The sequence below is a fragment of the Magallana gigas genome, chromosome 4 (assembly GCF_963853765.1).
Source record: "Magallana gigas chromosome 4, xbMagGiga1.1, whole genome shotgun sequence".
Taxonomy (NCBI): domain Eukaryota; kingdom Metazoa; phylum Mollusca; class Bivalvia; order Ostreida; family Ostreidae; genus Magallana; species Magallana gigas.
The window spans coordinates 30,851,478-30,863,270 of NC_088856.1; the positions used below are offsets into that span (position 1 = coordinate 30,851,478).

The following is an 11,793-nucleotide window of genomic DNA, read 5'->3' on the forward strand; positions in this document are numbered from 1 at the left end:
CCCTGACAGGTATTGACGTTCTGTAGGGACGGGGAAATTTACAGCAAAACAAGGCAGAAAAGACCCTAATAAAATAAACAAAAAGAAAAACATACTACCGAAAACCTATTCAAACACGTGTGGTTAAAACGTACAAAAATGGGTTGTTTAAATACCTGATGTTTTTCTAAAACAGGCCCCTGAGCACTAGACGGGATGACGACCACGTCTATCGGCTGATGTTCCCGGGTACTACCCGTGCATACTTTTACCAACTATTTAAGGTATCAACGAGGGGCTCCCCACAGGATTGATATGTTACCACGGTAACCAAGGGTCAAAGTATTAAAACAAGGGGCTCTCCAAAGGATAAACCGAAAAGGTGAACCAAGGGGAATTATAATTATACACAACGAATTTTAGTTTTTAAAGAAGCATGGTCACGATTTTGGTCAAAATTTATTTTTTCGTTTTTGATGTTTAAAATGCCTCAGTAAGGCATTTCTAATGCTCACTCAAAATTTGAGCGTCAGTCTTCGATTTATAATTGAGATACAGAGCTCACAATTCTTTGTTACATGTACATGTATGTAAACAAAGCTCAGGTGTCAAGTTTTTGTTTACATTTTGAATTTTCCAGGTTTAGACTTAAAATGAATGTGCCAAATGCTAGGAACTACGGTTTTCGCCCCGTGTTATTTTCGGCCTTTTTCACTTGCAAACGGTTTCGTCCCGTCCTGAATTCGCCCAGACAAAGTTTTGTTTATTAGAGAGAGATAATTTGAGACATGAGTATTCGGTCAGTCTAAATTTCGCCCACTGACAAGGATGGCGAAAGGGGCGTATTCTAAATTAAACGGGGTAAATATTTATCCCGCATAACAATATTCATTAATGTAAATAAAAAAAACTAAATATGCAGCAGAAAAAAAGATCAGCTTGGAAAAGAACTTTTAACGGTACATGTGTTTTATTATTCATTCAATGTTCACAAAAACGTGGCACAAGCTTTGTTTACATAATAAAAATTCTGAGTTCTGTATATTGCCCATAGCTCTCAAATTTTGGTTGATTATTAGGAATGCCTTTAGTTACTTAAATAAGCACTGTAAACGATAAAAATAGAAAAATCAAATTTGACCAAAATCGTGACCATTTTTAGCATATTTCCCTGTTGAGTTTGACAATAACGTGTAGATAATCCCGTTACAATGTAAGAAAAAGTAAGATCAAATGTAAATTTACATACAGAATTTTTAATTCGCTGTGCAATTAATTGCTGGCAACAATATAATAATATAGAGATGGCCTCGGACAAATTGAAGAATCCCTTGAAAGGTTTCAAGTGTGTCGATTTGTTTGCCGTTGTTGCGGACAAGATTTTCTTAATGGCTTTGATAAAGCTTGCAGTGTCAATAGTGCTATCTGCGTCCGATAAACTTTCTAACATCGGATTTAATAAGATGTTCAAGGGAGAATTTTCTTTAATTCAACAACTGTAGTTTGTGCCGGATATATTAAGAGACAAACTCACTAAGAGAAAAATCACAACCGGAAGCGCATTATCTTGCACGTCATTTACGAAAATGAAGTCACGAAATTATTTTATCATCCTCTTGGGTGGGTGGTTATCTTTTAGGGACCCGCGGAGAGCCTCGATAATTTGTAAATAAAAACCTGTAAGGGTCATGCCATCAGGTAACGAATATCTCTGCAAGGAATGTCGCTAACACGTAACCTATGTCCCATTATCAAGTTATTTGAAGGCTAATTACACCTGTAACATATAAATATCGACAGGTAACTCATATATTCAATATCATTCATTTTTATGCGGCTGTGTGTCTTATTTTGTGTTTTGGAATCAACATGAAGAATTACAAACTGACGTATTTTGACATTCGAGGAAGAGCGGAGATTTCACGTTTGCTGTTTGCCGCCGCTGGCGTACAGTACGCAGACGACAGAATTAAACGCGAAGATTGGCCAGCGCTTAAACCAAGTAAGTTCTCACATAATTAAAGACACCCGACGTTGTAAAATACCTAACCTCATATTTCTGTGCATACAACCATTTTTCAGTTACATTTCTTCATATTTCTTAAGCGGGTGGAGGGGAGGGATTCGTACAGATATTGTGCAGTTCAAACGCCCGCATATTAAATTATTCAGATGATGATTATTGTTCGTTTTGTCATTTAGTCTGAGAGAAAAATATCGTTCATATCACGAGAATACTATTTGTGAATATAATTTATATAAAGCTTGAAATTTGTACACAAGTAGAATACTCATTGTTATATCCATAGAATTTATACATTCATTATTTGTAATTACTTAGAAATGCTAACATTGAATTATGTTAATTATCATTTTTGTATTTAACATTAAAACGTATATGATTGAATACGATAAAGCGCGAATTTCTTCTTGTGATAAGAATTCCTCTACAGACAGAATTGTTGACTAATTGGATTTAACCATGCATCGAATCCATTGATGAATGAGAAACGTAAATTAATTTTTCAAAACGTTTTAATTTCATGCTTCGATTGATTGCACGCTACAAGTAGCACCTGGTGCAAGATGAAAGAGAATGAAAAAGGGGGGGAGGGAATCATCAATGATAATATCGATATTTCGAATGACTGATAGTCTTTGGGTAACATTTTTTCTTTTGTTAAAAAAGAAGATCGAGCAAGGCACCTATATGTACAAAACCATGCACCGTAAATTAATGACTATAGTGTGCATGCTGAACAAAGTAATAAATTTAAAGCACAATTATCATGTCGCACACAACTACATGACTGTTCATATACCACTGATGACGTAAATGTGTACATTATACATGCAAAACTAATTGATGACAAAAAAGGAAAAGAAATATTTGAAATAACAGTTTTGTGTTTCTTTCCTATTTAAACACATGGGCAGGCCACTTTATTTTTTTTTAATCTTTTAAAGTCTAAAGAATCCACCTACATGTAAGAAGGAACATGCATGTGTCGATTACCCTTTCAGGTTCTATTGTCTTGGTGCAGGTGCACTGCCCCCCCCCCCTTTTTTTAATAAAAAATATAACCCACTAAATCACTTTTTATTCTAAAACTGAGAATCATAATTATTTATATTCATCAACATACATGTATATAAGGGAGGATCATTTTCTATTTTTTTTTACTGATTGACATTTATTTGTATCGATTAATAAGACGCGGAACAAATACACGACATGTTAAAATTTTTGTTAAGATCGTATTATCTAATAGAGCACAATATATAGAATATGTATAAAAGCCAAATATTCATGTATATGTGCATATATAAAGTGTACATAATGCATGGTGTTGTTTAATTTATTTTTAGAAACGCCTCAGGGGCAGCTACCCATTCTAACGATTGACGACGCAGCCACTTTGCCCCAAAGTCTGGCGATAGCAAGGTTTCTGGCTCGAGAATTTGGTGAGAAAGAATTTTGAAAATTATGAAGTGAACGTATTTCAAAGTTTTGTTATATACACAGTAGAGGCGTTTTGTAGATGTGGAGTTCTTTTTTTTTTTACGTCTGTTCATACATTCATGTAATTATTCTTGTTCGTAAGCGTGGAATACAAACTCAATGTGCAGCAGAGTGGGGGCGGAGGAGTGGGGATGGGGTGGGGTTGTAAGGTTAATCGCGGTACATTGTATTTATAACTATTTTTAGAATTCTCAGGTTGATTTTCCGAATTAAAAATCCATTTTCGTCAGTCCTCAAAATTCTAATCTTTTGTGGGGGAGGGGGGGGGGTATAAGGTGTTAAGAAGGGATGTCAGGTTAACTGCGGTGCAGTGTAAAATTTAAACAAGTTTTAGAATTCTACTGCTAAAGTTAATTTTTCCTGGATTAAAAGACTTAGTTAAGTGAAATTTTAACCACGTTAAATGAGGAGGGCTTCGCCCCCCCCCCAATTTTCCCCGATGTCGACAGCTTTATTATTTCATTTTAGTGTATTAACATTCCGGTAATTCAATATGGATAACATCCTCGTTTAGGTCTTAGCGGGAAAACTAATTTGGAGCAAGCGCAGTGCGATGTCATCGTCCAGACGACAGAAGACTTGCGAGCGGAATGGGTGAAGGTCTTCCGAGAGGCGGATGAGACCAAAAAAGTAATTTTACACCCCCCCCCCCCACCACACACACCCACAAAATGATGATTATGTTAACGATCGATGTTTGAAATTAATCTTTTTTACGATTTAGTTGTTAAATATTGCCAATTTCAAGCCTTAAGCCATACCAAAATTCTTGATATTTAAAGTTTTCATATACTTATTATCATACCATCAAAAGGGGTTTTCCTATGATTATCCTCCCCCCCCCCCCCCCACACACACACAAAAACACTGTGTATATTCTGAAGGTGTGATCTCTGTTTATCTTTTTAAAGGCTGAGCTACAGAAGAAGTTGGTCGAAGAAATCGTCCCAAAATTATGGAAAATTTTCCAGGACACACTGAGTTCCAATTCTTCAGGATATATGGTTGGAGACGGAGTATGTTTTTTAAACATATGCTTCATAAATTTATTTTCATATCATGCACAAATGTATGCAAATTTGATCTTAGTCTCATTTTTCACAATACATTAGTTTAAGCTTGTCCCAGTATTATGGCATGGATTTGGTGACATAAATCTGAGGTATATGTACGTATCTACTTTTCTTCTTTGTGTGATAAGATACAAAGATCCATGAAAAAAGAAAACAATTCTTGAAAACCTCGAACGTTAATATTACTGTACATGCAAATCACATTGATACTGCCTTATTGTGTCATGCATATTGAATATATTTACGATTGTGCATCCAATCAACATTAACAAAGAATATCGATAATTTATCAAATATTATCGAGTCTTGACCGGGGGGGGGGGGGGGCTATTAAAGGTGTTTAAGTAAAATAAATAAATAAATAAAATGATTATATAATGACAAAGTTAAAAACCCATATTCTATAATCGCTGCAATTATTAAAAATGAAGTTGTAATTTTGTGCGAAACAATAATTAATCAAAATCAATTAATTTCTTAAAATGTCAATTTTTTTTTTGTAGATGTTTTGAATTTAAACAATCTTAACTTGTAATATAATACAGTCCAGCATCTATTTTCATCTTTTTAGCTAACGTTGGGTGATCTCGCCGTATATGACGTCATGGAGATTCATACGCGAGATTATCCAGATCTCATCAAGAACTTTCCACAACTTCAGACGCATAGGCAGAAGGTGGCGAGCATACCAAACGTCAAGAGATATCTAGAAAATCGACCGGTCACCCTGTTCTGAGAGTTTTGTCCACATCCTTGTATCCAATATTTTGTAGACACGTGAAAGAATTTCACTTTTTAAATTCGGCTCAGTTAAGTTGGTACATTTATCCGACGTCAAACAGTGTAGTAACGGTATTTCGAAAACATCATCGTCAAAGCTCTTCACAGACATAAAATCTATACAAACATGTATTTACCACTTTGATTTTGAGCATTGATGTTTTCTAGTATACATGGTATTGTGAAACGTGATCAACTCTGCTGCCCTACCCTGACATACAATCTACATGTATACAGCGCCAGATATTGTTTTATGATATTAATTATTTATATGTTAAGGTTACGCAGTTGTATATTCATGGTACTACATTTTATAAAATTTAAATAAAATTGACAGAAATTATGACTTTTCAATTTATTAGTTGCTTTTTGCTACTTTTAAGAATAAATTTTAATCCCGAACTACATTTTTTCCAAATATATAACAGTCGTCCGAAAACTCCCTTTTTCCGCGTATTATTTAAACAATAAAATGCTTTCTTTGGTGATTCATGAGGGTATGGAAGTAACAACTGCAGAAATACATACAATACATGACCGGCGTTAGTCGTTAGTTCGAGTCGCACGTTGGTAAATTGCTGCATATTACATGTATATGTTGTGTCCGTAGACAAATCACTTTATCTACACTGTCTCAGTCCACCCAGCTGCCACTGGGTACAGGCGTGAGGTGTGGGTTAACCTGCAATATAAGGGTCTCTCCTTGTCTCTCATCCGCTGAAGCACTGCGTAAACCGGAGATAATCACCGTCCCTTTGCGCCTTCCTGGCTCGGAGTAGGATTTAACTAACTTATTATATCACATATATACACAATAAAGTAAATTTCATCAATTGATTTTTTTCCCTTGGTGTGGGTATGAGAGAAGCGCACTTTAAAATATGAAAATGCAAAACTCACTTAATAGATAGCTTTTTATTGTGTTGTTCATAATTAACAAAAAATACTTTAAAGTGGGTAGAATAAAAAATGACAATCAAAGATTGAATTTCTTAGGTTTTATTCAACGATTGTGTTTTGCAAATAGTACCTTATTCTTATTAAGCAAAACGTGTCCATGCTATCCACATAGCATCTCGATTCTCTATTCATCATGACCGAAGCTGTTGAGGTACATGTAGTAAGTATAATCTTACCGTGTCCAGGCTCCGTAGGACATCTGTCATTTTAACGATAGAACATTCTATCTAAGGTTCATGTACATATGAATATAAATAATTATATTATAAACCGTCGTATATTTCTACAGACTGGCAATGGATCTATACCATTGAAAATATTTATTCAAAATGGCAGAATCAAATAAGTTTACTATAAATTGAGTATTCAATTCAACTTAATAAACATTTGTACTGCAGAACTGAGTATAGAAAGTGTAACTAAAGGAGTAGCGATTGTTAAATTCTAACAGGGCAATGAGGAAATTAACTATTATTAACAGAGTTTATTTACAAAAAGTAGAATACTCAATATGAGGTACGGGAGGTAACTCGAGTGAATTGACGTTGTCAGGTGATTCGATCCGTACAGCCATGTTTTGTAGAGAAGGTAGATAGATTTGAGCACGGTATGTATTCCTCTTTTAAATTTCTCAGTCAACTCACCATGCGTCGAGAGTCGTTTATAAAATTGTTATCAAATATATATTAAGCAATATTTGGAATAGGCCTAGGCCTAATATTTATTTGTAATGAATAATATTCTATTGTAAAACTACTTTCACTTTTGATGCAACTGTACTGTATATATTTTTTTTCTGAAATAAACTACTGATCTATTTTTTATTCGCGGATAAAAAAACTGATTGATAGAAGTATGAAATATGATTACTAAGATTTTTTTCGCAACCAACAGACCAAGGCGAGGAAAGGGAATAACTCGGATAACATGGCGAATAGTAATATATTTTTTTTTATTAAAAAACGCCAATAGCTTGCTGTAGAATTTCTTGTCATCAAAGAACACATCTTTGTCTATAACATTAGCAAACAATCTTCATTTTTTTTTCGTAGATTAACTATGGATCCCCGTACTAGTGCCCAGGATGTACACCGATGTGACCTTTGTGAGACCGCCATAGTACACAGCTACTGTGACTTTTGTCATGTCAACCTCTGCAAGCCCTGTGTAGTAGATCACATCTCAGATGGATGTGATAAACATAAAATAGTCCCTTTTCAAGAACGAAGATCAACTCTCATTTATCCAAAATGTGAAATACATCCACACAAAAATTGTGAATTCCAGTGCAAAAATTGCAACAACATTTTGGTTTGTTCTTCTTGTACTGCATCTGAACAACACAGGGGACATACATTCGTAGATATATCAACTGTTTACAAGGCACAGAAAGAAAATATTGAAAAGGATACAGAAGAGTTAGTAAACACTATTTCTCCTACATATGAAGAAATTGCACGCGACCTGGAAAATCAGCTTGCCAACCTGGATGGAGGATATGAAAAACTTACAACAACAATGTCCAAACAAGGAGAGCAATGGCACAGAGAAGTTGACATCATCATCAACAAAATGAAAACTGAAATAAACAAGATAAAAGTGAAACACAGAGACATTTTACATAAACATTTGGATGAAATCAAACAGATACAGTCTCTCATAAAGCAATCACTTCTGGCCATTAAAGAAATTGAGAAATCCACCGAAGTATCTCCTGCCATTAAATACAACTCTAAGATCAGAGTGTTCAGCAAGCTTCCACCCAAGGTTAAGGTATCACTGCCAAAATTCATTCCAAAACCGATAGACCGTGAGAAGCTGTATAGTTTGTTTGGACAGATCACCTCGTCATCTACTGCTACTGAAGGAAAAAACTTGTCATTGAACCAACCTACTACTTCAGTCAGAGAACTACTGGATGAACCAGAGCTTGTTGCCACAATACAGACTGGGCATGAAAAACTACGCAATGTGACCTGTCTGAATGATGGTAATATATGGACGAGTGGAAAGACCAATGATATCAAATGCTTCAACAGTAAAGGGTCACTCCTCCAGACAATCAAACAAAAATCAGGTATATTCCCCAATGATATAGCTGTAGACAGTGATGGGGATCTACTGTATGCTAATGGGGCATCACTGACAGTAAATAAAGTAAAGAACAAACAGACGAAAGAGTTGATCAGATTACATAATTGGGTGCCTAGTCAGTTGTGTGTCACCTCCACTGGTGATCTCCTGGTTACCATGTACAGTTATGATTACACTCAATCAAAAGTTGTCCGTTACTCGGGATCTACAGAGAAACAAAGAATTCAATTTGATGATAAAGGTAAACCTCTGTACTCAGGGAATGGTAAGATTAAATACATCACAGAGAACAGAAACCATGACATCTGTGTAGCTGACAGTAAGGCTGGTGCAGTAGTGGTGGTTAATCAGGACGGGAAACTCAGATGGAGATACACCGGTCATCCCTCAGTTACCAAAAATGAACCATTTGGACCCTTTGGTATCACAACAGACAGCCAGAGTCGTATCCTGACAGCAGACATTGACAATTATTGTATCCACATTCTGGATCAGAATGGACAGTTTCTCCGTTACATTGATAACTGTGATATGGAGGAACCTTTTGGTTTATGTGTGGACAATAATGACAATCTGTTTGTGTGTGAGTACAGCAAAGGCAATGTAAAGAAAATCAAATATTCGAAATAGATACTGTAATTTGTGTTTGATGCCAACAAACATGACTGCCATTTTCTAATCTTTTCACTGAATAATTCAATAAGATACAATACGAATTTCATCATACTTACATGTAATTAATATGTTCATTCATGTTTTAATCAGTAAAATGTGGTAGTAAAAAGTGTACATGTGGTTTTATTTTAGATGGAATTTGCCAATGTCCTAGATTGTTTTGAACAATTAAAAGTGTGTTTTAAAGATACATTGTACCACTGGACTCAGAATTCATATCATGTGTAATACCGATAACTACATGTACATTGTGCATTGTGTATATACATGTGTATAGTGAATGTGATATTCTATCAAACAGTATCCCCACCCTCTTTTTTTATTTTTCGGAAAAACAGTAAATACTGTTATAGATATTCAAAAGTAATAATGTTCATATAGAAAGAATGAACCACAAGGTGACAGTGTGAATTTACATATTGTGGTTATTCACGCCCGTTGTTACATGCACTTTTGCGACTTCAAAGACGCGTGTGTATGAAATTATAAAAATAATGACAACACTGATTTAAAATGAGGTAAAATGACTTATAAATAGTTTTGTAAACTTTCTAATTAATAATTTCAACAAAACGGATTGATTAACACTTTGCACAGTCATTTTACTTCTCAGACAATGTAATATAAAAATATTTAGAAATTATAACAAATAACAATTTAACATGTGAAAGGAACATTATCAATTTTCTGAAAAGCTCGCTTTATTATTTATTTATCACCTACAATACCATTTATGTCTAATTGACAGCCACATGAATTGTTGAGGCGTAAAAAAGGAGCCACAACCAAATATAGTACTCTACTAAACTTCCCTTACAGCATTCTCACTGATAATTGAGGGGCTTGAGACAAAATTTGTTAAGGGGGGGGGGGTCTTGGAACAGCCGCGTGTAGCTGTTGAAAATCAAACACGGCGCTGTAAATGACACTAACCCGTGTCATCTCTGGTTTTTTTTTTAATACAAAATTTATAATTTATAACTCATGATCAACTCGAGATTGGTATATGTTCAAGATCTGGTATTTTATTGATGACGTTCGTGGTATGATGGAGAATAAGGTCCGCGGCATCTCTTTGATGCTAGCAATAGCTGTAGTAGCAAGCACGTAGGGGTGGGGGCAGACTCATCCCAAAAAAATTCTGGATCTCTTAAAAAAGATTCCTCTCCAAATCGTAAAAAAAATAAATCATAATCCTTGGAGGGGGAGGGGGTGAAGTGAAGCATAGTATATCTATTCATAACTTCGTGTTTACTCGCATTTCCTTATTATTTCCATTTCATTTTTTTCTCAAAAATACTCCCTAAAAGTGGATGGGGGGACTCGTATTCAATTTTTCATATGTAAGTTTAAGAGAAATGTTTGCTGCCACAAAAAAAGGGGGGGGGGGGTAGTTCAACCCACCACCCCACCCCTCTGATACTTCGTGCCCGAGTTGAATTAAGAATCTTCATCGACGCTAGGTACATGTACTAACATTGCCTTCATGACACCTTAGTAAGGCCGACTTTAGTTTTCATTGCGCACGTTTTTGCGCATTCTAGTAAAATACAGTGTATTTAATATACTTTGAATGAAATTTTTTCTAAATCAGTTAAAAAATTGAATACAATAAACAAAATATAGATAAAAATATTAAGATTTTTAAGGAAAAATTTATTTTTCAAACGATTTTGCCGTTGTAGGTGAGCGTTGCCATTGTGCTTTAATAACGTTACAGTATGATCAAATGAAGCTTTGTAGGAGTACGCAGTAAGAAATAACGTAAAAGAAAAAGTAAAAATCGCATGCCGTTGAAAATCTACACACAGAATAATGCTATCCGCCAGGGTATTTTTCTTAATTTTTTAATTAATCCATTCTACCAATCTATATTTGTAATACTTCAAATATATTGCCAAATATGGTGCATTTTAATATTTTGAGATGGTCTCCACTAAAAACCAGACGGTAGATTTTACTACTTTTAATATATAAGGCAGAAAATGATATTACTTATCACATATTACAATTTGAGATTATTTTTTTTAAATCTGCTTCGAATTGAAAATGATAATTTCCTATACATTCCTATTGTAAAAGTACCTGTATTTTGAGATGGCACCTTAAAAGAACCAGACAGTCGATTACCTTAAAACTCTGTAAATTAACTAGGATTGGTGTAAATTACATATGGTTAAAAAAAATTTCTATTGTATCTTTTCCACACCCCCCCCCCAAAAAAAAAATAAATAAAAAATCGGCCTCCTTAAATCACATATACCTTAAACAACAAAGCTATAAAGTGTAAAGAATGACCAAAACTCGTGACAACTTTAATAAAATCATCCAAAAATAGGTCAATTTATCTTTGATGGGCGTGGCAATTAAATATGATTGTAACATACCAATTTTACATATCGAAAAATATAAGCTGTCTATTTACCTTTAGATATTACAAATATTTTTATCTTTCCTTTGCAACGCAAATATATTTTTATATTCGACCTCGGCCACCGTCCCGGTATTTATCTAATGTGGTCCATGCGAATTTTTTTGTTACAGAGTGTCAAACTCATGTTTTGGAATTCTTTTAATATTAACGAAAATCCTATAAAGATATGTTTTATGAAACCTATATAGGTCTGAACAGATTAGTGGAGATTTGTCTTATCAGCAGGGAGTATTTGCTTTGTTATTCAGTTGTATCTAATTTTTGACACCCCTGGA

General features: G+C 34.6%; 2 protein-coding genes across 4 annotated transcripts; both read left to right on the forward strand.

Moving 5' to 3' along the window:
- The first annotated feature begins 1,513 nt into the window (after window positions 1-1,513).
- On the forward strand, window positions 1,514-5,690 carry LOC105334338 (glutathione S-transferase 1). Of its 2 annotated transcripts, XM_066082032.1 has the most exons (5): window positions 1,626-1,981; window positions 3,349-3,444; window positions 4,017-4,132; window positions 4,414-4,518; window positions 5,147-5,690. In XM_066082032.1, the coding sequence occupies exons 1-5, from the start codon at window positions 1,849-1,851 to the stop codon at window positions 5,309-5,311; spliced, it is 615 nt and encodes a 204-aa protein (XP_065938104.1). In that variant the 5' UTR covers window positions 1,626-1,848; the 3' UTR covers window positions 5,312-5,690. The 2 variants fall into 2 exon arrangements, with proteins under 2 accessions (XP_065938105.1, XP_065938104.1); XM_066082033.1 differs by lacking the exon at window positions 3,349-3,444 and having other exon boundaries at window positions 1,514-1,981.
- A 1,056-nt stretch (window positions 5,691-6,746) lies between these two features.
- LOC136274652 (tripartite motif-containing protein 2-like) lies at window positions 6,747-9,387 on the forward strand. 2 transcript variants are annotated; one of them, XM_066082024.1, is made up of 3 exons: window positions 6,747-6,922; window positions 7,210-7,252; window positions 7,368-9,387. In XM_066082024.1, exon 3 carries the CDS (start codon window positions 7,375-7,377, stop codon window positions 9,037-9,039), a length of 1,665 nt encoding a protein of 554 aa, XP_065938096.1. In that variant the 5' UTR covers window positions 6,747-6,922; window positions 7,210-7,252; window positions 7,368-7,374; the 3' UTR covers window positions 9,040-9,387. The 2 variants fall into 2 exon arrangements, with proteins under 2 accessions (XP_065938096.1, XP_065938097.1); XM_066082025.1 differs by lacking the exon at window positions 7,210-7,252 and having other exon boundaries at window positions 6,748-6,922.
- Window positions 9,388-11,793: the final 2,406 nt, after the last annotated feature.

Coding starts and splice junctions, on each gene's coding strand:
- LOC105334338 (XM_066082032.1), top strand. CDS start 1,849: ATGAAGAATTACAAACTGACGTATTTTGACATTCGAGGAAGAGCGGAG. Junction 1,982..3,348: donor TTGGCCAGCGCTTAAACCAA/GTAAGTTCTCAC, acceptor ATTTATTTTTAG/AAACGCCTCAGGGGCAGCTA. Junction 3,445..4,016: donor GTTTCTGGCTCGAGAATTTG/GTGAGAAAGAAT, acceptor ATCCTCGTTTAG/GTCTTAGCGGGAAAACTAAT.
- LOC136274652 (XM_066082024.1), top strand. CDS start 7,375: ATGGATCCCCGTACTAGTGCCCAGGATGTACACCGATGTGACCTTTGT.